This window comes from Elephantulus edwardii, unplaced genomic scaffold, assembly GCF_000299155.1.
Source record: "Elephantulus edwardii isolate Elephantulus edwardi_28Jun2011 unplaced genomic scaffold, EleEdw1.0 scaffold00176, whole genome shotgun sequence".
NCBI classification, from domain to species: Eukaryota; Metazoa; Chordata; class Mammalia; order Macroscelidea; family Macroscelididae; genus Elephantulus; species Elephantulus edwardii.
In genome coordinates this window covers 1,689,006-1,713,373 of record NW_006399926.1, presented here as the reverse complement: position 1 = coordinate 1,713,373, position 24,368 = coordinate 1,689,006, and the positions used below count along the sequence as shown (strand labels likewise).

At 46.7% G+C, this 24,368-nt stretch overlaps 2 protein-coding genes across 3 annotated transcripts; one reads left to right on the top strand and one right to left on the bottom strand.

The window, feature by feature from the left end:
- Positions 1-3,994: 3,994 nt before the first annotated feature.
- On the bottom strand, positions 3,995-18,246 carry UBQLN4 (ubiquilin 4). The gene is made up of 11 exons (XM_006895773.1): positions 18,112-18,246; positions 16,561-16,712; positions 15,807-16,024; positions 14,992-15,254; positions 12,505-12,663; positions 8,607-8,832; positions 7,420-7,559; positions 6,829-6,912; positions 6,572-6,687; positions 5,819-5,996; positions 3,995-4,147 (listed from the first exon to the last, which is right to left on the bottom strand). Exons 1-11 carry the CDS (start codon positions 18,217-18,219, stop codon positions 3,995-3,997), a joined length of 1,797 nt encoding a protein of 598 aa, XP_006895835.1. The 5' UTR covers positions 18,220-18,246.
- Positions 18,247-19,358: 1,112 nt separating this feature from the next.
- On the top strand, positions 19,359-23,677 carry LAMTOR2 (late endosomal/lysosomal adaptor, MAPK and MTOR activator 2). 2 transcript variants are annotated; one of them, XM_006895771.1, is made up of 4 exons: positions 19,359-19,450; positions 19,732-19,894; positions 23,136-23,225; positions 23,495-23,677. In XM_006895771.1, exons 1-4 carry the CDS (start codon positions 19,383-19,385, stop codon positions 23,549-23,551), a joined length of 378 nt encoding a protein of 125 aa, XP_006895833.1. In that variant the 5' UTR covers positions 19,359-19,382; the 3' UTR covers positions 23,552-23,677. The 2 variants fall into 2 exon arrangements, with proteins under 2 accessions (XP_006895833.1, XP_006895834.1); XM_006895772.1 differs by lacking the exon at positions 23,136-23,225 and having other exon boundaries at positions 19,383-19,450; positions 23,495-23,551.
- Positions 23,678-24,368: the final 691 nt, after the last annotated feature.

The following is a 24,368-nucleotide window of genomic DNA, read 5'->3' as shown; positions in this document are numbered from 1 at the left end:
CCAGGGAGTAGCCTGTTTTAACCCTCTCTAGGATGAATCTGTCTGTTTTCTTGGCAGTCCATGGTACATTCAATACTCTTCTCCAGCACTACAGCTCAAAGGCATCAATTCTCCTTCTATCCTCCATAGTCATTGTCAAACTCTCTGATGCATAACAAGTGATTGCAAAAACCATGGCCTGTATCAGGCACACCTTAGTCTCCAGAGAGACACCGTTGCTCTTGAGTACTTTAGAGAGGTCCCTAACAGCAGACTTTCCCATCGCAATATGTTTTTTTTATTTCCTGGCTGCTGGTGCCAAGAGTGTTGACCGTGGAGCTGAGCAAACTGAAGCTGTGAACAATCTCAATCTCTTCACCATCCATCCTGATGCTACCGATTGGTCCAGTGGTGAGAATCTTTGTCTTCTTGACATTGAGCCTCAGTCCATACTGAAGGCTGCAGTCCTTGACCCTCTGCAGTAAGTGCATGAGGTCCTCCTCAATTTCAGTGAGCAGGGTTGTGTCATCTGCATAAAGCAGATTGTTGATAGATCTTCCACCAATCCTAATGCCACACTTCTCCTCATAGAGCCCAGCCTCTTGTTACATTTGAAAAACTATTGCAAAATATTAAAAGCTGAGGGAGCTCTAGTGGCCTAGTGGTAAGAAGCTGCACTGCAATTCTAGAGACATGAGGTTCAAATCCACCAGATACTCTGCTGGAGGGACAATCTCCTCCTGTACCAATCAGATCTGATTTGAAGGTACACACTCACACAAATTAAAAAAATAAAATAAAAAAATTTAAGGTCTAGGATGATGTTACTCTTCTCCAGAGGTTTTTTGCCTGTTCTTAATACCCGAGTTGTTTATAACCTTATCATCTTATTCCAAGACCAAGGTTTGACAATTTCTACATCACCCAGCTCATTTTTAGGAGTTCCACTCAAGATGCTGGGTTTTTCATTAACTTCCAATGCTACAAGACCCTCAGAACTACAGCTCCATCTCTTACCAAATTTCCCTTTGGGAAAAGCCTCTAATAGCCTGTGGTGGTTTCCTTCCTTTCTGGATTCTCCATCAACCAATCTTGCTAGCCCTTTGAAGCTTTTTAGGTATATAATATTCCACCTGTTTTTAGTTTTGAATAAGAGTGTTGGTCTGAAGCATGTAGTCTATTATGAGAAGTAGAACTTCCCATTCATGTTTTATTCATGTAATACAGGCCACTAATCTTCAACCTCAGTGTATAAAATATAAAAACCTCAGAGGTTTTGTCAGAGTGAAGATTTCTTTCGGTTCACACAATTAGTGATACAGTCAGGTATAAACTTGGGCAATACTTAAATTCCACATGCTTAAGATCTTGATGTAAAATGTCCTTTTTACCTGAGGTAGTGGTGGTTAAGTGCCGTTGAGTTGAATATGATTCATAGTGTCCCTATATTAGACCTGAAACCTACCCTATCCTGTGCCATGCTCATCATCTCTGACACACTTGAGCCATTGCTACAGTCACGTTGTCAATCTATCTCATTGAGGGTCTTCCTCTTTTGCTGACCTTCCACCTATCTAAATATGATGTCCCTATCCAAAGACATCATGCTTAGAAGGTGGACAGACAGCGCAGGAGAGGGAGACCCTGGATGAGATGGATTGATACAGTAACTGGAACAATGGGGGTTAGTGTGTTGGAATTAGTGAGACTGGCTCAGGACAGGAAAGGGTTCAGAGCTGCTGTACATAGGGTCGCTATACACTGCAAGAGACTCAATGGCACATAACAATAACATACTGACAGGTTTGGAAGCAGGAGTGGCATCCACTTCCTAAATAACATGCCTCTGGAAACATTATGAACTTTGATAAATGTTGATAGTAGGAGAGGGGCTTCAGGCCTTTTGTTCATAGGGTCACTAGGAGTCGTGCTCGACTTGAAGGCAAACATCATCATCCAAGGAATGGTGTCTCCTAACAACATTACCAAAGTATGTGAGTAAGATTTGTCATCGTCTTTCCCTCCAAGGAGGATTCTGGCTGCAGTTTCTCCAAGGCTTATCTGTTCTTTTGACAGCCCATGGGATGTCCAGGGTTCTTCTCCAACACTAGAGCTCAAAGGCATCAATTCTTCTGTCATCCTTATTCAGCGCAGTCTTGCTGAAAGGTCAGAGGATGGAAGTCATGACCTAGCTATCTTGATAGTGCTGGCTAATGGTGAAAACGCAAATATCTTAATCGTCTGGGAATGGAAGAATGGAATCCTTCTCCTCAAACCAGACTACTGAAACCCCCATGCTTAGTTATACTTTAACTTTCAATGTTTCTTAACATTTGGTGTTAAGTAAGCACAACTTCAGATTCTTCTACATCCCACTTCTAAAACCAGGCTGCCTTCAGTCAGCTTCCCCCCCCACCCCCCGAGAAAAAAAAAAACAGCAGGCAGCATCACAATGAAGACCACGCCATTTATTTACAAGGGCCAGTGTGGGAGCTGGGGGAGACAGGGAGGGAAAGCCAAACAGACCCCTTTCTCTTGACTGCTTGGGACTTTCTCCCACTTGGAGCTAAATTCTGTTCCTCTTGCCTCCATTTTTGCTGCCATAAATCCTCCAAGCAGCTGGGCCAAGTGCAGAGGGAGGCAGCAGTGTGAACCTACTCTGTCCCAGTGGAGCAACCATCCGATTTCAGATGAAAGGTACCACTGGTCTGGAGGAAACCCATGAAGAATTGAAAGAGCAGGGGCTAGGGAGCCAAAGACCATGGCCTCTGGGGGGGAAAGACCCCTCTCTGTTCCCTAAAGCATCACCAGAATGAATAGTAGTAAGAGTGCTGGTCACAGGCCAGACAGCTTCAAAGGGGGTACCCACACCACCTTCAGATCACAGCAGTAGCCTAGCTCTCCTGGCTATATCCATCCCTGGCCATTCTACTCACTCTCTAAGCAAGGAGCATGTAGAACCAGAAATCAGCAAAGAATCTACTTTCCACCTTAATTCTCATGCATTTTACACACACACACACACACACACACACACACACTCACTCTCTCTCTCTCTCACACACACATACACATAACTTCCCCACGGCTGAGATCTAAACTCCCTTCATGACTTTTGAGAGGGGCTCAAAACACTGGTACATAGGGTACACGGGCAGGACAGGCGGTCAGGGGTTGTGTGCGTGCGTGCGTGCCCCTTTCTTCACTGAAATTCCATCAGTACCTATCTCTTTGAGTCTTCCATAAACCTGGGCTTGGACCCTCCCACCTAAAAGAGCTACTAGGCTTCTACTCCTCATTAATTCTGATTTCTAAGAATTTACTCATTCTCCTTCATTCTTTTCCTCCAGAAAATCTCATCCTCTCCACTTCTACACTCATCTCCACTGGGCTGGTCCACAGGGCTATGAGTCCTTTCCTTTCCTCCTGCCTCTAGAGGATCCCACAAAGCCTATGAAAAAGTACTGGATCAAAACAAGGAGTGAGGAAGAAAGTCACAGATGGCCTGCTTTCTGCCCCTCCTTCAGAGTATGAAATTCTAGCATTACTCCTTTTCCTAGCAGAGGTGGGGCTATGGGTGGGGTGTAGAGTTAAGTGAGAGAAAGAAAGAGTTACCAAAAGTAAACATAAGATAGTAAGATAAGCAGAACACTAGTGGTACAGAGGGAAGATCCTGTTCCAGTAAACCAGATAGCTGATTGTTCCTTTGATTCTGCCGCCATGGAGAAGCTTTAGGGCTTGTAAGGGAAGAAGGTGGAGTTAATCAAACATAACTGAGAAGTGTTTCAATAGCTGTGCTCAAGGAGATCAGGAGAGATAATTCAGTAAAAGATGGAGAAGTAAAATAAAAATTCTTAGACAGATTTACAAGGTGGTGGTCCACGCCTCTGAAGTCACTCTGCTGTCCCAGGAGGACAAGGGAGAAAACAGAAGGAATGATGGGCTCCAGGGGTGGGGGCTATCAGAGGAACACTGGCACCAAGGGCAGGGAGAGGCAGGAGGCAGGGCTGAGGGATTAGGAGAGCTGGGAGCCCAGGAGTCTCTCAATAGCTGCGTTGATGTCCCCTCCTGTGGCAATCAAGGCCTGCAGGTTGGCCTCCCGATTGATGAAGCCCATGGAGTTGAGCTGCTCCAGTTGCTGCTGAAATCTCACTTCTGGCGTCTGTACCTGGAGGGGAAAGGCCTGGTGAATTGGGCTCCAACCTCAGAGGCCCAATGAATCAATCTAAGGGTTTACAGTAAAGGGAAGAGGCCCAGGTGGCCTTCTCCAATGTTCTTAGAGTCAACTAAGAGGGGAGAGAAGGAGAAGCTAAAAGTGGGGCAAGGGCCCGAATTTCCAGTCACAAAATAATAATTATGCAATAACAAAGGAGTATCTTCCTTAAAACTTTAATTGACAGGCCTACATCAGCCTATATTCCCAACTTCTTCCCATGGACACATAGAAGTTGCTAACTGGCACTCACTTCAAGAGCCAAACTGCTCTGGGGTCACATGAGATACACACTTGAGTAGCATGATGCACAGTATTAGTTGTACATGTAAAGAATACTGAAATGGGGAACGTTTTGTTACTTATGTATTTACAACAATAAAAAAAAAGCATGCTGAACATTAGCCCTAAATGCTGACAGTTATCACACACATAGCAATGTTAAAGGCCAAAGAAGGAACCCAGGAAAGAATCTACTTAATTTTAATTAACAAACACAGCTATTTACAAATTATAAGAGAAAGACTTTCAGTCTTGACAGGCCTCTAAATATCTCTTGGAAATGTTTTCCTAAGGGATGTTTGGGAATCACTAACCAAAAAACCAGAAGACCCTTATCTTTAGGCCGGCACAGCCTACCTGCCTGCTGATAAGGGAAAAGTGCCGTCCAGAGCAGGAAAGGACTTGGCTGGGATCAGAGAGCAGGCCTGCCACACATGCCCTGACCTGTCACATAAAAGTCCTGTGCTTCTCTTCTCAGCTCACAGAATCCGAGCTCAACTGCACCCTGGAGATCACCTGGCCCAGTCCTCTCTGTGCCAGGCACAGTCGAGCACACATTAGACATAGTTTTGCTGACATGCTTTTCTAAGATGAGTCATAAAGGTGACAAAAGGTTAAAAGGTTCACCCTGTCATTCCCACTGCTCCCCTGAAGTCCCTGGTTTTGACTGTGTCATCACCTCCCAGAATCCTTCTGAGTCTCAGAGATGTTGTTGCTGTTGTGTACCACTGAGTCAGAATCAAGCCACAGCTGACCCTCCAGTGAGTTTTCAGAGGCAGTTTAATTGCATGAGCATAGACTTCCCATCTTTTTTCCTGTGGAGCAGCTGGTGGATTTGAACTGCCTTTAAGATTGCAGCACAGCTCCTTACCACTAGGCCACTAGAGTCTCAGAGATAGGAGTCTTCAATTATCAAAAGAATCCTCTTAGTAAAAGTGATAAATAGAGTAGTTAAATGCTTGGGTTTGAACATTGACTATTACTAGTTATGTCACCCTGAACCAGAAAATTAACCTCTCTGGACCTTGCTCACTATATTCCCTCTGCAAAATAATGTAAGACTAGACTTCCTCACAGGGCTGTTAGGAGGAACAAGTGAGCACTTAAACTTAAAGCACTTTGAATAGAACCAGGTATCTTGTAACTGCTATCACTAGTCTCATCTCCATTTTATAGCTATGGATACTGAATTCAAGGCCAGTTATGTGCCAAGGCTAGTCAGCGGCAGGCCAGGCTCTACAGCTGGTGCGGCTGCCTCTGAAGCCTGCTCCACTGCCTCTGCCCTACTGCACTCTTGGTTCTACCCAGGACGGACATGGTAGCCTGGCACAGCCTCCATTGTACCTGTGAGTTTCCACTTCCGGCCAAAAGCTGAATCATCTGTTGCATGAGCTGCTGTTGGGCACTGGAAGCTGCTGTTGGAGAAGACGTGGCTGGTGAAGCGTTGGAAACCTCAGGGGCTGACCCAGTGTTACTGCCTGCTGAGGGCGCTGGGGTCCGGGGGATCCCAAAGGAGCCAAGGCTGCAAGTAGGAGACAAATGCATGAGAAACTGAGAGGTGGGAGGCAATGCTGGAGAAGGGACTGAAATGGGAGAAACAGTAGGAAAAGAATTTGGAGGCAGTGGCATAACTGAAGGAGGGGGGATGTCAACTGTCAAGAGCAGAGCCACAAATGACCTTAAGAGTCCACAGCAGGGTCAGGCAGGAGAGTTCTACAGGGGAAGGGAAGGGACTGCCAAGGCAGCGAGGTCACAAGGGTTGGTGTTGCCCAGTGTGGGGTAATTCATCACCACCTCACCTCTGGGCCGTCATGACCAGTCAGGCTGTAGGGGAGTGGCCTTTCCCCCTCCCCCAGGTCATCACTGGGCAGAGAGGAAGGTCTCTGCCTTGGCCAGTGGGAGAGGGATTAGCATGGAAGGGTGAGAAGGGTTGTGATTATCAACCACAGTGAGGTCACTGGTTGGAGGAAAGAGGATACAGACCCTCAGAGACATAAAAAGCTGCCATGGAGACAGCAGGGCTCAGAGAATGATAGAGAAAAAAGGCAAAGGGGCGGAGTGAGCAAACGCTAGCTGACCCTCAGGCCCCCTCCTCACCTGGGCACCAGCCCGGGGGCCTCGGTCTGCAAGGTCTGCAGTCCCTGCTGAATCTGTAGCAGTGCCTGCATGGCACGAGGATTGGTGAGGACAGAGAGCGACTCCGGATTCTGCATCTGGTGGTAAACCAGGTGATAAAATCAACAGGAGGAAGCAGGAAGGAGGCAGACAAACCCTAAACCTAGAGCCAGGCTCTGTCCCACTTACAGGACTTCAGAGCGCCCTCATCCTCCATCCTCCGTGGCCTCCTTACTCACCTGCTGCAGGAAGACTGGGAGCTGTAGGCGGAGCTGCTCCTGCAGCTGGGGGTTTCCCGCAAAGAGCGGCACATTCACCATCATCTGCCAAGGTGAAGGTAGTAGGGGGAGGCTGGGCCCCTCCATCTTAACTCCCTTGACTCCCTTGCCCCACCTCCGCCCATAGTAAATCTGGTCAGCTTTTCCAAAGATTTCAAAGTATCCTGAAGGCCTAAGTGAACAGAGAGGAAGTGGAACTATATTTTGGGCAATTGGAACTATATTTTGGGCAATAAAGAGTATTCAGTCAGCTGTTCAACCCGTTTTATACATATTGCTTCTAAGACTTCCCAGGGCACTGTACTCGCTATGTGCCACGACCTGTACTAATTAAAAATTTTACATATATTAATTCATTTAATCCTCACAGCTCTGCTGTGAGGTAAAAACTATTATTATTCTCTTACAGATAAAAAAACAAAGTGAAATAACAGGCTTAACTCACACAGCAGGAAGTAGTAGAGCTGTCTTTGGTCGTGACCACCACAAAATCTGCCCAGCCTGCCAAAGGAACCCGCTCTCCAGAGCAACTTCCCTGTGCCAGTGTCATACCTGAGCAGCAAAGTCGGGGTTCTGGGCAAGAGTCTGCATCATGCTGCGCATGTAGGGGGCGGAGATCACATTCTGCATTAGCTGAGGGTTCTCGGAGATCTGTTGCAGGAGGGCCTGCATTTCTGGGCTGTTGAACATCCCTAGGACCAGGGAGAGAAAGAGACAGGGTCCAGATGGAAAACAGATGCCTTCCTCGCTTCAATCTACCTTTTTCTAGACACACTGAGTGGTTTCACAACTCTGAAACAATCGTAAACTGGTCACCCACATGCTATGGCCTGGGCCCAAGTCTCTCTCAACTCCAAGGTCATCCTGCCCTGCTCCTGCATAACCCCTTTCCCCTCCCTTGCTAAGGGCAAGCCAGTTAGAAATGGGGTCTGACTCATACCCCTCTGGCCTGTTGCTGCCAACAGCTCAGATAATGCCAGAGTAGGAAAGGATTGACTAAAGACAACCTAGAACTTAGGTCTGCAGACCTTTTGCTCAGAGCAAATCTCTCTCAGAACCCAAGAATGTCAGTGTTCTGGTTGGAGCTGAGGCGAGAGGCCTGGGTCTCTCCTGTTTGCTCCTCACTCATTCTGGAGATGGTCCAGATCTCCCTGGACTAAGAAGCCCAACTGAAAAACCATGGATCAAGTTCAAGTCTCTTATTTTTACAAATAAGAAAAATGAAACACACAGGGACTTGTCCAATCAAAATGTCCCCCAGGGCAGCGAGAAATCAGGGCATCTACCAAAGATATCATCAGGGTGATGTGTACACCCACAGCGCAGAAAAATGGGGCCCTTAATGCAGTCCATAAGCTACTCTGGACATGGGAGCCCTGCACATCCCTCTCCCCTAGCTTCACAGCTGCCGGGCCCCAGGTCTGGCCTGATTCCTTTCCAATACTCACTCCTCAGTCTGACTCGTCTACATGGGACAGTGGTGGTAACACTCAGAGAACAGAGGAAGCAGGGCCTGCTTTACTCATGAGCCTCTACTTGGGTCACTCTCAGCTACATCAGGATGTGGTAAGAATTAGCCTTCACCCTCTGGGAGGTCTGGTCACTCCCCCAGGCTGCAGAGATCCCTCCGAAGCTTCAAGAGTCTCACCTGTCTTCAATATCCTGGAGCAGTGTAAACCCTATTCAGTTCTGGGCCTGCCCTGGTGACCCCACTAAGCTCCTTCCACCCTAGGACATACCTGACCCCAGGCTAGCCGCATTGATCCCAAAGGGGTTCGAGACTGTCGGGTGCACCTGGCTGGTCCCCGATCCTCCGGTGCCCTCCCCACCGGACCCGGGGGCCTGGGAGGTGGGGGGCGAGGGGCTCCAGGGATTAGGGAGGGGCTCTCGATTCTCAGTCCGCAGAGGCTGGGAGGACGAGCTGTCGGAGTTCCCGGTCAGGGAAGAGAAAGGATTGTTGCCAAACTGGGAGGAGGGAAAGGTTTCGGGTTAAGGACTGAAACAAATCAGGGACAAGGACTAGGCCCTTTCTCTCGTCTCACCTAGTAGCCTTCCCTTCCCCAGGAAAAGGAGAGAGATCTAAGATGGGGAGGTCCTCAGCTCAGCTCTTGGTGCCCACAATGGGCAAGATCCACCCTGGCCCTGCTAATGACTAGATAACCAAATCCCTCAGATAACTTTGTCTTCTCCCCTGGCGCTCCAAAGATTCAGTCTCTAGTCTCATCAATGTCCTCCTGTCACTTTATTCCCCTTTCCTATTGTGTCGGGAAGTGTTTGCTTTTCTGCACCTTTCCAGGAGCAGCTATCTGGGATTCATTCACCTTTGCACTCCTAGAGCCTGGCAGGACACTAATAGTAGGTGCTCAATAAGTATTGCTGGCCTGACAGGAGTCGGCTCTCAGACCTTACTCTCCTTCAACTCAGATTTGCCTCCAGCTCCTTTTTATCAGCAACACTAATCTAATCCCAATTCCCCAAGGCAGTTCTCCCTCATTTCCCAGGCTGTAAGTGCCACTGTCTGAGGATACACTTCCTAGGTGATGTTCTTCTGGTTTTCTCCATCTCAGCCTAGCTCCCTACACTGGCCACTTGAGTTGATTAAACAGGCCTTAGCACCAGGTTCCTGTAACACCCAGGATGGTCTCTGGCTCTGTCCCTTGGTGGATGCTGCCTGATCTCTTCTCTTTGGACCCTCTAGTACACAGGAAAGAGCTAGGGAGTTCAAGGGACTTGCTGTGAGACTCGCAGACCCTGTCTCCTTAGCTTAACCTTCTCAGGCCCCTAGAGCTTGACAGCTCCCTCCCCCGTGCTCTCTGTGCAAGAAATAGCTGAGAAGCCTAAGCCCCTTCCCATAAGGGATTTCAGACCAGTCATTTTTCCTGTTTATTCAACGTGCTCTTGGGGTGCAGGGATGATCAAGGAACTCTCCTGCCCTAAGTCTGGTTCCTTCTCCTCACCAGATGCCTGTTCAGATAACAAGGCTCTCAGGCCAGGGTTCACACGTTGCGGTTTCAGTCTTTGTCCCTGTTTCAGATTTCCTGTTCTGGTAATCTGCCTGGACCTACCTAGTTCTGGGTCTTGTTTTGTTCTTTGCAGCACACCCTAAAGACTGAATCTCTTTCCTTCGCAATGACAGCCACCCACAGTAATAACAGCCACCACTTACTGAGCACCTACTATGTGCCTGGCACATGAATGAATACTAATGTTTACAATACCTCTCTAATACACCAGTTCTCAAAGTGTGGTCAAAGAATCCCCATGAGGTTCAAAACCATTTTTCACTCTCATTTTCTCATGAGGGTTCAGGAGAATTTTCCAAAGACTGTATAACATATTACATTGCAACAGACCAAAGGCAGAAGCAGATCTAAGAATCCACCTGTCTCATCACAAATCATTATGGAGATCTGCAAAAATGTAAACATGAAGGCCACATTCTCCTCTAAAATCTTGCTTGTTTTAGGAAATAGTTATTTATACAACCCACAAAAAAAAAAAGTTTTTTGGGGATGAGTTGGAAAGGGCCTCAGTTTTTAAAGGGTCCTGAGACCAGAAAAGGATGAAAATCTCTGATAAACTTATAAAGTTTAGCAAATCACTTAAAATCACACTAGAAAAAATGGTGGCACTGGATTTGAACGAAGGTTTGTTGATGCCAAATGCTATGTTATTACAGCTAAACCAGCAGTTCTCGCATCAGAATTAACTGGAGTGCTTGTTTTAAGCTTTTATCAATTATGTGATTGTGTCATAAAGTGCATACCCTTGATAAAAAAGGATTTAATGAGAGACTTTAAATAAACATAAGTGCATGAATTATTGAACGGAAACCAATTTGATCTGGAAACTTTCACTCAAATAAGACATTTTAAAAATAAAACTAGAAAAAGTAATTTTTTCTTTACAAATCCTTAGTTGATGCCTAGAAATAATTTTTTTTAATTTGAGAGAGCAATGCCAAGAATAAGCAGGATGATATTGAAGAACAAGATGAAAACTCAGTCTATACCAAGATTTATTAAGGACAATGTGGTAGGGGGGAGTGGAGAGCATAATGCTAAGTGAACTAACTCAGTCTTATAAAGATAAATATTGTATAAAACCATTATTATAGAGCATGTACAAGGATCCAAGGGGGGGGGTCTTAAACATAAGAGTTCCACAATTTGATGGATGCAGGGAGGAATTGGTAAAGGAAAGGGGAACGGTCCAGTGTGAAAAACAATGTATATGAACTTTATGAACTCTGTATGTAAACTAGTATTTAAAAAAAAAAAAAGACTATGTAGTATTGGTGTGCTGACAGGCAAGCTGACCACTGGAACAGAACAGAGTCAGCAAGAGACACACTCAGCTATGGAAATCTGATGTAGGGCAGAGAGCCCGAAACAAAGGGCTGGGAAAGCATGGTCCACTTTTATGGGACTGGCAAACTGGTTAGCTACAGGAAAAAGGAATGTGAGATTCCAATCTCACACTCAGACACTGGTTACAGAGCCACACGTGTGAAAATTCATCAAGCTGTGCACTTAGAATAGGTGCACTTTATGTGTTTACCCTTCACTAAAAAAGTTTTTAACTCTTGTGAAACATTCTCACTTAAATGTTCTAAGGCAAGTTCAAAATTAGATAAACAACAGGATACCTCTTTCATGAGGTTTAAAACATGCAAAACAGTACTGCTGGCTGTTTTTAGATATACCCAACGGTAATAAAAACATAAAGAAATGAACTAAAATGATAAACACCAACTCTGGGGCAATAATTACTTCTGGAGAGGGAAAGGTGCATGGAGACAACAATTCAATCTGTTAGGTCTTATTTATCAATGTAAACTATGTGCAGGAAAATACACAAAACACTAACAACAGTAGTTACCTCTGGGGTAGAAAAGAGATTGCTGAGAGATGGAAATAGAAGGATCCTCTCTGTGTACTTTTGTCTAGGCTGTAAACCTTTTCATACTTTTTGAATATCTCTTCATTACTTTTTGCCACTTCTGAATTTTGAAACAAACAAATGTATAATACATTTATATATCAATTAATTTTTAAGAACACAGAAATAAGCATTAAAATGATATATGACATACCATGTTAAGTTTAGACAGAGCTGAATACTAGTTAGAAGATAATTATATTTTTTGTCTATAGGTTTTAGGTACTCGAAAATCATTCACATTTCTGAAAGTGCATATTCCTGGGACCCAATTCCAGAGATGGCGTCAATAAGAAGCTTAAGAGTGGTGACCAGGAATCTCATTAACAAGCTCCCCGGGTGATTCTGATGCAGGTGATCTGTGACATGCTTGAGACACACTATGCTAAGGAACAGCTGTCTGCCTGGAGGCCTGTCCCACAACCTTTGAGCCACTGGTGTAAGAAGTTTGTCAAAACAAAGTCAAATCCTTTGAACACTATGTCCTACCCACTTCTCTGGAGAACTCAGCTTTCTTCCAATCTAATGCCATGTTGAGTTGGGCCATCCCTGACTATACACTGTGAGGGTCAGCCTTCAAGTGTAGGCTCACCTATCAAGGGACTGAGGGAAGAAAGAGGTACCCTTAGCCTTGCCTGAGTCTAAGGGCACGGGATCCTGAACCCAGACAGCCCCTCCCACTGCCCTGGCCCCCACCTGCTCTCGGGCAGCACTGAACATAGGCTCCTGGATGTCCGTGTACATACGGCGGAGAGCATTATACCCTCCAGGGATGCTCTCAAGATTGCTCAGGGCCCGGTCCTGGTTCCGCATCATTTCTTGCATCATGGCTGGATTCCGAGCAAGCTCCATGGTCTGGTAGAGGGGAAGAGAGACAGGATGAGCCCTGGAACCAGGTGAATATCAAGCTAGAGAAGAAGGTAGGGCCTGAGGAGGGGTCTGCATCAGGACCAAAAGCCAGGACACAGGAACTGCCTTACAGGGCAGAAAGAAGGGTAAACAGGTAAACTCTACTGCATGCTTGGCTCCAATCCTGCCACCTCATGGGTATTTGGTTAGCTTTTTCAAGTGGAGGACTCTGATGAGCCCTGATAAGGAAGGTCAGTAGCTTCCCTCGTTCAGGATCAGAGAGTTCACACACATGTCACAGAAGTGTCAGGAAGCACAGAGAAAACAGAAGGGACTGTAGAGAGGGTGCAGAAGAGAACATTATCTACTGAGCTGAACACAAGCACTGGGCTAACTACAGAATTTAAGTCATTTAAACCTTCAAAATAAACATGTCAGGTAGACCCTCTTTTACAGATATGATGCTAACTGACTTGCTGTCTGGGGACACACATCCATTCAGTCAATGGTACAGCCAGGTTTCACAGGCAGGTCAAACAACATGACCAATGCTATTCTGTAATTCCTGAAAAATAATCAGAGACAGAGGAGGGGAAGGCTTCACACTGAGAAAATTCTACCAACACCGTCTAACCCCTCTCCTTCAGGTCAGATCTCTGACCTGACTGCACCTTGAGAAACGTCAGGGTGGAGGTAATGTTTCAGTCTCAATTAAGGGGTGATCTCTGAAAACCACAGGGGAAAGGAGTGCATGACGGGACACACACACACACACACACACACACACACAACTGCATCTTGTTTCCATCCAGCCTGAAATATCTTCCCTCACCAGGCTCTCTCCCATCCATTCGCTCTATTCTGTACTTGCCTATTCTAAACTGCCTTTTGGAGAATCAGCCTAAAGGAGCTCTGATCATGCAGTAAATATTGAGTGCCTGCTATATACCAAAGGAGCTCTTGATGGCACAACAGTTAAGCACATGGTTGTGAATTAAAAAGTTGACAGGTTGAACCCACTCAGAGGCTCTGTGGGAGAAAACCACTGCTTCCACAAACATTACAGCTTAGAAAACCCTGCCACATGGGGTCATTGTGGATGTTAGACTAGATGGCATCTAACAATAACACAGCCCCTGTACTGTTTCAGGCAATAAACAAAAAGCACTCAAAAATCCCTGCACACCAGGGGACATGAAAAGACACTTCATTAAAAAAGACATTCAAATGCTCAACAATCACATAAAGAAATGCTCAAGATCATCAGCTACTAGAGAAATATACACCAAGCTAACAACAAGATTTCATCTCATACTAGCAACAATAATGGAGTTCAGAAGAATAGTAAACGATAAACACTGACCAGGGTGTGGAGACTGGAACTTTCATATACCAATGATGGGAATGTAAAATGGTGAAACCATGATGAGAAGCAGTTTGGCTCTTCCTTAGAAAGTTGGGAACAGATAGGCCACATGATCCAACAATCTCACTTTATCCCAAAGAAATAAAGAGTTACCACACAAGAAACACATGCCTATCATGTTCACTGCAGTGTTTTTACAAAAGGGCAAAAATTACAGATTAAGAGCTGAGCACAATTACAAAAGCTAAGGAAAGGTTTATACACCAATTCATTCTTATATGGTTACCAGGGGTGAAAGGGAAACGGATAAAAATTAATAAATAGGTAAGTTGGGTGACGGGAAAAGCAATATAAGGAATTGATTAGACATTGTAATTAATTAGTTATGTTACCTAATTCCTTGCCCTCTTAGAACTTATTTTCTAATAAGTGGCACTGGTGTCCACAGCTCTGCTGAACAGGTCATCTGCTCTTCCCTCCTAACAGAGCGAGTGGGCCAAGAGGAGCTCCCAAAGAGCAATGCCAACACTGCCTTCCGTGGGTCTCCTTCCCCGCTGGCCTTGCCCAGCACATCACTCCTCAAACATCTCACTCTTATTTCCAAGCCTTTACACTTACATTTCCTCTTCTTTAAACACTTTTCTTTCTCATTGCCCCCGCCCCCACCTCTGCTTCACTGTCCTCCTCCTTTGGGTTTCAGCTAGGATAACACTTCTTCCAAGAAGCCTCCTGCCCTTTGTTGGGCTCCTAGGAGGCTTCTCCGATCATGATAGCACTGATCACACTGGATTATAATTGCCTATTAACCTGTCCTATTTCCCATTGAGAAAGCTAGGCCTGTCTTTTTCATCACTGAACCCCTAGTATTTAAACATTGCTGTTGAATGAATAAACAAATCAATGTAGGACAAGGCAGGAAACGGCTGGGCCCCAGGTGTTCCTCACCCACTTGCTCTCTTAACACCTACCTGCCTCATGAGCTCAGGGTTGTTGAGCATATGGCTGATCTCAGGGTTTCGCTCCATCAGCTGCTGCATCTGGGGGTTAGCCATGATCATGTGGCGCATCAGGTCAGGATTAGACATCATGTCCTGGACCAGAGGGTTCTCCATGATCTGTGACAGCATCTCAGGGTTGGACATCAGCTGCCTCTGCATCTGCTGCTGCAGCTCCATGAAATTGGCGGAGCCCAAGCCCAGGCTACCCAGACCCAGGATGCCCCCAAATCCAGCTGTGGAGAGGAAGCAGGGACATTTTGAACCAGCAGCCTTTCCCCTACCAGGCCAGTCACTGAATTCGTATGTCCAGGATGGACCCTATTTGTTCTTTGCTTCTCACCATTCCTTAACCCTATCCAGAGCAGAGATGTCAGCCCATTAGACTGAGACCTTTTGACCACTGAGGTTTTGTTTACCCTGGAGCTAAACACAGTACTCAGCACAGAGTGGTCAATCAACAGTGGCCTGAGTAAATAAACATGCCATGTCCAACCTTCTGCTAGGCCTATCTTTTCTTCAAATTCACACGTTCTTCCAATAACCTCATCCAGGATACCCATGTCACTAGCCATAATGCTCCCCTCACTTAGCCATGCTCCTCTCCTCCAGGAAGTCACCACATGTTTGCTCCTTCTCTGGCTTGCCTAACTAATATTTAGGACTCTATGTCTAAGGGTGCCCTGCCTTGATCAAACCAAAGTCAGGGGCCATGTTTATGTCTTCTCTTGGCTCTCCCCAGTTCCCCAAACCAAAACAGGACTGTGTCCTCCTCTCTAGGAGCTTACAGAGTATGGATGTGGTGGCATTGGGAGGTCCCTCTCCAGCCCCAGGGGAGGGACCACCCCCACTGCTCCTCCTGCTTCCACTGCCAGCATCTGAAGTGGCACTGCCAGAGGTAGAGGGTTGGGCAGGAGTCGCAGGTGACGCAGGCATGGTGGAGGGTGCAGAGGCAGGGTCTGGAGTGGAAGGGGAAGAAGTAGCCGCAGCAGACGTATCTTGAGCCCTAAGGAAAGAGAAAGAAGAACCCTAACTGGAGTGCATGCCTCAAGAACAAGGAAGGCACACCAAGATCAGATTGCTCTTTCCTGGCTAGTCAGCTTGTACCTTAACTATGACCCTGGAGGCAAACAGGGGGAGGTGAAGGGGAGGTCAGAAACTTGAGTGAAGGGAGGAGCTAGTATTATCGGTCTTTGGACATTCTGAGAGCTGTAAACCTGGCTCCTTTGAACCCACTAGTCATTCCAAGAAAGAATGATAGAGCCATCTGCTCCAGTAAAGATTTATAGCCTCAGAAGCAGTACAAGGCGGTTCTACTCTGTCCTGTAGGGGTTGCTATGAGCTGGAAGTGACTCAATAGCAGTAAATTTGGTTTTCCTGAAAATTCACCCAGGCCCCACCTTCCCCTGGCCCAGGACTTTCTAAGTCTGATGAACTTGTTACCCCACTGTAACAAGGTGATGGGTGAGAAAGCCACAGGTGGGGAAGTGAGCACACAATAGGCTTAAGCAGAAGCTGGGCCTGATCATTTCCTGGACTTACTTCTGTGGAGTCTTAATGACCAGGTGGACAGTGAGGCCATCCTTGATTCCATGCTGGTTCAGTGTGTCCCCATCTTTGAGGATCTTGCCAGCAAAGATCAAAACGAGCTGATCCTGCTGGGCCTTAAACCTTCTGGAGATTTCCTCTTTGAACTGGGATAGAGAGAAAGACTTGCCAGTAAGGGCTCCCTGGGCCTCCTCTTCAACAGCTTTTGCATTCATTTGCTCCCATCCCTAACCCTAGGAAGTTTTTCCTTCAGGCTCACTGAATATTTACTACAACAAGCAGCTCCTTATTTAATCAAGGAAATGAACCTCTGAACAGCACCACTATATTTCACTCCAGGGTCTTTCACCCTAGAAAGCCCTTGGAGCCCTCCCTACCTTCAGTCGCTCCACCCAGACTGTGAGGCACTACTACCTGGGCAACCCTCTTGATTCCAATTCCTTAAGCAGCCTTGAGCCCAGACCCTGTTACCCTTCAGCCTTCTTCTTCTCAAACCCAAGTTTCTTTTCTTTCCTTACTGCCAGTTCCTGCTATAGGGTTCTCTGAACTACAGTAACTGTTAACAGTTAACAAACCAAGAAAAAAAATCGAGGATTAAAGAAGTTAAGCAATTTCTCTTGGGCAGAACAAGACTCAGGCCTTGACCAGTCTCAATTAGTGCTAATTCTACATTCAGCTGTGCAGGGAAAAGGATTTACACTTTGGAATGGAGACATTTTATAAGCTTGGGAGGCAGTGCTGACAACAAAAGTTGCCTTAGGGAGGGCGAGAATCCCTAAACTCTAATCAATCCCTCCCTCTTTTTTTTTTTTTTTTAAAAAAAAGCATTCTTAAGTAAAAAACTGCACATGGTAAGCAAACAGTTTAGAATCCCTCTCTTCCAACCAGAGGGTCTATCTTAAGCCCCGCCTATGTGAAATTTTGGAGCAGCCACTGGTGGTGAAGAACACGGGGCAATATTCTATCATTCAACAAATTTTTATTGAGCACCTACTGCACATTGCGTAAATCCCGGAGGAGCCGAGACCAAAAAAGAATCACTTCGATTTGTAAGAGTAGAAAGAATCTGGTCAAAGGAAAACCGTGTCCTCTCTGCTGCAGGTTTCCACACGACACTGGGCGTCCAGCGAGACAGCGCTCTCCGCCTGCGCCCCCTGGCCCCGCTCTCCTCCTTCAACACCAAGCCCCCTACTCGGCTTTGGCGCCTAGAAACGCGAATCGTCACCGGAGCGCACACTCGCCTCAAACCCAGGGTCTTTCCCTTTGCCGGCGCAAGGTGCCCCCTTCTCCACTCTCTACCACGCCCCCAGCCCTGACCACCCGGTAAACCTCACCACCCCCCACCCGTACACCGGACACGTTCCCGCGGTGCAGGGTGTTCCTACCCACCTCTGCTTCCCCTCTGCTCTTCGGGGTCCCTGCAGGACCCCCACCCTTCTCTCCAGGGCCCTCTCTCGGATGCCCTCTCGTCTCTCGCAGCCCCCCTACACCCCCATCTCCTCACAGACCCCCTCCTCTGCGTTCGGTCCCCGCCACCCATACTACCTCCTTGACCGAGGCTCGATCGCAGATCACAATTTCCTCCTTGTCCTTTGGGGTCTTGACGGTGACCCGAATAGGGGGCCTCGTCTCGGCCCCGCTCGGCTCCGCCATGCCTCCGCCGCCACCACCCGGCCGCCCGCCAGCCCGCCCCGGCTCCTCCTCCTCCTCCACTTCCCCGCCCGCCCGCTCGGCCCGACTCCGGAGCCACCAACACTCCCCTCTCCTCTCACCTCCCCTCACTTTCCCTCCCCTCCCCAAGGCTTCACCGCCCCCTCCGGACCCGCTGCAGCCACAGCGCCCCGGGCGGACTGGGGGGGCACTGCAGCGGCGTCCGGCCAGGCCTCGGTTCGAGTGCCTGGGCCCGGCCTTGCGCTGTCAGCGGGAGCCGGGTTTGTCTTTAAGTAGGAGGGAAGTGGGGCAGAGACCACTGGTCAAGGCAGGAGACCACCGCCCACATAAGCCGGGACAGCCCCTCCGGGATCCAGTCTGGCCCCGGGCTGCCCCCGCCCTCTTCGCGGCGGGTAACTCCCGCTCTGGGACAAAGGACTTTCTGTGTCGCTGCTTTATCACCGTTCCCTATGATAATTTAGTCCTTCCTGTGAGGCCCAGATCCGTTTCAGCCTTCTCTTTTTAGATTTAGAGGTTGAAATGTTTCCATCTCTGGACATCCACTTAGGTAGGGTCTCATCTCTAGGAGTCACTCTATTCCTCCGGGAGTCGTGGTCTGAATGAAAGACGATTAAATATGGTTGCAAAATGTGGTTTTGCCTGAGTGGCCATTACAGAGCCTCTTGTTTATCAACATAATGCTGCCTTTAGCCGCATCTCACAGAATTGTGCATAGCACAGAAAACTGCTCTGGAAAGTAAACAAAAATTGTGCTTGACAAAAAAAAAAAAGTATTTCACCATTATTATTATTGAATCGTGGATTACCAGGCAGACACGATGCCTTCTCCCTCGAAGGGGTTAAATATGTCCTAGCACTTCACCGGCCTTTTACTCCCGCTCTTTTCCCCCTTAACCGCGTGGTCGAATTGGAAAAGCAAACTACAGTTCCCAGGATGCTTCGCGAGAATACAAAGAACTACAATTCCCAGAGCTCTCTGCGGCGGGGCCGAGTTAAGGCAAATCCACACTAATCAGGAAGGAAACTACAACTCCCAAGGCGTTGCTGGGCAAGGCAGCTGGTCTACGGGAAGCGGCAGGTTGAAGCCAGCTGGAGGCATCGTTGGGTATCCCAAGTGCAAAAGCCTGAGTTTAGGAGCTGCTGGTATGCTGCGCCCTAAGGCTTTGACCCAAGTGCTAAGCCAGGCCAACACTGGAGGCGTCCAGAGCACCCTGTGAGTGCGGTAGGACGACCTGAGGGGAGAGGGGAACCCACCGCTTTCAGAAGGTTTGAGGAGGGATCGCTGAAAAGAAAATAGGCAGTGACTGGGAAAACCAACAGAGAGGCGCTTTTTCCCCGCAGTAGGGCAACTGGCATACTGGGCACTTTCTGGGACTTACTCAACTCGAACCTCTTGCTTCCTAGAGGCGCCAGTTGCGGGAGTTGGGATGGGAACCCAGGCGTTTTCTTTCTTTCCTGCTCTGAGAAATTGATAACCCTCCCGACCCTCGCTAGGTTGCTGAATAACGAGGGATCACTGCTGGCCTATTCGGGTTACGGAGACACTGACGCCAGGGTCACCGCAGCCATCGCCAGTAACATCTGGGCCGCCTACGACAGGAACGGGAATCAAGCATTCAACGAAGATAATCTCAAATTCATCCTCATGGATTGTATGGTATGGAAAGGGGAACCTAACTTCCTCTGCTCCCGAAGGGGATCCCCAGGGAACTACCCGACTCCCATTTTAGACAGTTGGAGGTGTAATAGCAAGATCTCCAAAAGAATTTTAGGAGTTAATCTGCAGCAGCACTTATAATAAGCAACACCAAGTGTAATAAGCATCACGTGGCAGTAAGGAAGGCAATCTCTCCGGGGTTCTGGTCATTAAGCCACTTAACTAAGTTTGTAGGACCTTAGATAAATCTCTTACGCTCTCCAAAGTGGAAACAATAAGACACATGTACCTTCCCTAACGCTCCAGTGGGTTTTCAGAAGCAGAAACCCCCTGTGGAGCCGATGGTGGATTCAAACCATGTGCTTTTGGGTTGGCAGTACAGTTCCTTACCAGTAGGCCACCACAGCGCCATAAATTATATAGTGAAATGCAAACACAAAGTGCTTCCACCCTCAATTTACTAATTCACAAAACTCGAAAATTGTCACAGCCTCCAGGCCCTGGTTCATCTATCATTTACAGAGAAAGGAAATGAAGTCCAGAAAGGGGAAGTAGCCATTAGATTATTAACTCCTTGGTATCAAGAATTGTCTCACTCATCTCTTTATGTTCTTGAGACTAGGGTGTTGGAAGTGAATAGCACAGACAAAAAGCCCAGCTTTGAGAAAACCAGTAAATAAAGTATGTTAGGTTGTGAAAATGCTTTGGAGTAAAATAAACAGAGAAGGGAGATAGGATGAGGAACATGTACCAGAGACAGTCTCACTGAAAAGGTAATATTTGATTGAAAATCTGAAGGAAGTTGGGATGCAAGGCATATGGTTATCTGGGGAAAAAAGACATTTCTGACAGAATACCAAGTGCAAAGGCTCTATGGCAGGATGATATTTGGTCAAGGAACAGCAAGCCCAGTGGAACCAAAGTGGAAAGAACATGAGTGAGTAGTAGGATATGAGGCCAAAGAGGGACTTGACTTCCATCTCAGAGTATCTACTGAAGGTTCTGAACCAAATTAAAAAAAAAAGTGTCATCATCTAATAAATCCACTCACTGAAAAGTTTTCTAAAGTGGTACTTCTTTACTACATGCAGTGTTCTTCTCTCACTCTTTTCCCCTCCAGTGCTAATTGATTAACTTTTTAATTGATAGCCTGACCCTGAAGTGAAATAAATAGCTTGCAAAGTGAACTTGCTCACCATTTCTTATGCTAAAAGAATTGAACAAATTCACACCTCAAGTTGCAATACTTAAGGATGCTTTGGGCAGAATATGAAATGATCCAGAAAGCACTAAAAGAAGATGGAAGGAGTATATAGAGTCTTTACCAAAAAAAGAATTGGCTGACACAGAAGAATTTCATCAGTGTATGACCAAGAGCCTGTGATAATGAAGAAGTTCAAGCTACTCTAAAAGAATAGGCAAAAAAATAAGGTCCCAGGAATTGATGGTATATCAATTGACATATTTCAACAGACGCTGCCCTGGATGCACTCACCAAGTTGTGCCAAGAAATCTGGAAGACAGCCACCTGGCCAACTGACTAGAAGAGATCTATTTGCCATTTCAAAGAAAGGTGACCTAGCAGAGTGTGGAAATTATCGAACAGTATCATTAATATCACATGGAAGAAAGATTCTGCTGAAAATTGTCCAAGAACAAATGCAGCAGCACATCAACAGAACTGCCAGATATGCAGGCTGGGTTTAGAAGAGGCCATGGTACTAGGGATATTATAGCTAATGTTAGATGGATCTTGGCTGAAAGCAGGGAGTACCAGAGGAATGTCTATCTGTGTTTCGTTGACTAGGCAAAGCCATTTGACTCTATGAATCACAGAAAAGAATGAGAACTCCAGAACACTTGGTTGTGCTTATGAGAAACCTAAACTTGGACCAGGAGGCAGTTGTCAGAACAGAGAAAGGAAACATTGCTTGCTTCAAAATCAGGAAGGGTATATGCCAGGGATGTGTACTATCTCCATACCTTTTAAATCTGTATGCAGAACAGATCATTTGGGAGGCTGGTCTCTGTAATGCTGGAATGCAGCATCAGGATTGGAAGAAGATTCATCAACCAACCTGTGTTATGCAGATGACACAACCCTGCTTGCTGAAACTGAGGAGGATCTGAAGCACTTGCTGCAGAAGGTCAAGGACAAGAAAACAAAGATTTTTCAACACTTGGCTGATTGACAGCATTATGATAGATGGTAAAAGGGGCTGAGATTGCTAACAGCTTTAGTTTGCTTGGCTCCACAATCAACGGTCTTGGTACTAACATCCAGGAAATCAAAAGATGAATTGCATAGGGAAAGCTGCAGTCAGGGACCTCTCCAGAGTACTGAAGAGCAACGCCATCAGCCTGAAGGCTAAGGTCTGCCTAATCCAGGCCATAGTCTTTGCCATTACTTGCTATGTGTCAGGATATGAAAAGGGATGATAGAAAGAAAACTGATGTCTTTGAGCTGTGGTACTAGAGAAAAGTATTGAATATACCTTGGACTGCCAGAAGAACAAACAGATCCATCCTGAAGAGGGTGAAACAAGGCTGCTCATTGGAGACAAGAACTCTGAAGCTTCATCTGACATACTTTGGGCATGTTGCAAGGAGGGACTAGTCCTTGGAGAGGGACATCATGCTTGGCAAGAGAGTAAGACCCTCAGTGAGATGGATTGATTCAGTGACTGGGGTAATGAGGGCAGTTGTGTCAGAAACAATAAGGTTGGCACAAGATAGAACAGATTTCAGCGCTGTTGTACAAAGGGTCACTATGAGTTACAAGAGACTCGATGGCACATAACAAAGTATTGCTAAGAGAAGGAGAAAAAATATGAATTGGATTCTTTCTCCCAAGTCCCTCATAGTGTCTTTGGATTGAGTCTGTAGTAATAGCATCTCCCATTTGGAAAGCCCTTTGCAAATGCAAACACCCTTCTGTGCATTGATACTCCCACCAACTGGAATGCCTTAGGAATTACAGGAAGGGAAAGCAAGTTTCTGGATGATTAAATGAGTTTACTAGAGCAGTTTGGTTAAAAAATAGCTGTATTGAGGCTAGAACCGAGGCTCAGGACCCCATGTCCAGGGCTAGAGCCAAATCCCCTCAACTGAACCTCCTTCTGTACCCAGAACATGGAAGAAAGATACAGTGCCTCTGGGGCTAATGGAGCTCTTGGGGAAGGAGGCGACTGTGGTTGCCAAGCTCGAATGTCACATCCCTTCATATTCCTTCTCCTACTAGGAGGGCCGAGTGGCCATCACCCGAGTGGCCAATCTTCTGCTTTGTATGTATGCCAAGGAGACTGTGGGCTTCGGAATGCTCAAGGCCAAGGTGTGTATGGGCCCATCTCCACAACCATGGTCCGCCTTCATGCTTCATTACCACCACCTTTCCACCCCTTCTACTTTTCCGGTGCTTTTCTCATGTCACCACAGGCCATGACTGATGTAGTCTAACTCCTGGGAGCAGACTGAGGCCGCGGCTGGGTGTTCAGATCATTTGGGGTGGGGATGGGGGATAGGGGTGGGGTTGTAAAGCTCCTGCATCTCAGATACCTCTGGCAGAAGGTTGGAGACTGATCCCTGCTCACTCTTTTGCAGGCCCAGGCCTTGGTGCAATACCTGGAGGAGCCCCTCACCCAAGTCGCAGCATCATAATGTGTATAGAGGGGATCGGAGAATATAGATGACCATTTGGAGGGGCAGGCCCCTTGGGAAAGCCTTCCTGGGCTGTGGTGGGAGGATTAGCTTTTGTTTTTTTCAAGAATAAACTGAAATTCTTGTCTTGTGTCTTGGCTACTTTCTTGGGCTGGAGGAATCGCTTATGGGATTCCTCATGTTCTTCAGGGATTTATTTGTATCCCCTCCTTCACCCTGATCTCCCCACACCAACTGCTTTTTGGCAGTGATGCCTCTGTTTCCTTTTCTTCAGTGGTGTGACCTCAGCACATGACACTCAAAGCAGGCCTGGTTGGAAACCTGCCTGGTTGGAAAAATCTTGGGAGGGGCCTGGTGAAAGGTCCTGTTGGACAGAGAATTTGAAACCCTGGCAGTTCAACGCCCTTTATTTTAGGCTAAAGGTAGCAATGAGGTCCTGCCTTTTCAGGTTGGGGACATAACCCAGAGCTTGTATAAGGGGGCAATACACCCTTCCTTTGCTACCACATAGTGAGGATGGTACAAGATAGGGCAAGGTTCAGAGCCATTGTTCATAGGGTCACTATGAGTCATAGCCAGCTTGACAGCACATAACAAAAACATCTTGAGAACATTTTTCTAAAAAGAAAAATTGACAATAAGAATTAATATAATGAAGAAAAAAAAGATAGGCTTAATGTTCTACATTCAAGTTTGGTGAGTAACGTGAGAAGTCTTAGAAAGCATGCAAGCTGTCATCTAAGATTTAACTGTTGGTCTTTACTTGTATGGAGGAAAAGAGATTGGTGGAAATCAAAAGATCACTCAATTCACAAGA

Bases quoted from the DNA above. Each gene is read 5' to 3' on its own strand.
- UBQLN4 (XM_006895773.1), bottom strand. From the start codon at position 18,219: ATGGCGGAGCCGAGCGGGGCCGAGACGAGGCCCCCTATTCGGGTCACC. The intron at 16,025-16,560 runs GTAAGTCCAGGA...CTCTTTCCTTAG, and splicing joins GTCATTAAGACTCCACAGAA to GGCTCAAGATACGTCTGCTG. The intron at 4,148-5,818 runs GTACAATGGAGG...TTTCCCCTCCAG, and splicing joins CCGGAAGTGGAAACTCACAG to GTACAGACGCCAGAAGTGAG.
- LAMTOR2 (XM_006895771.1), top strand. From the start codon at position 19,383: ATGCTGCGCCCTAAGGCTTTGACCCAAGTGCTAAGCCAGGCCAACACT. The intron at 19,895-23,135 runs GTATGGAAAGGG...TTCTCCTACTAG, and splicing joins TCATCCTCATGGATTGTATG to GAGGGCCGAGTGGCCATCAC. The intron at 23,226-23,494 runs GTGTGTATGGGC...ACTCTTTTGCAG, and splicing joins TCGGAATGCTCAAGGCCAAG to GCCCAGGCCTTGGTGCAATA.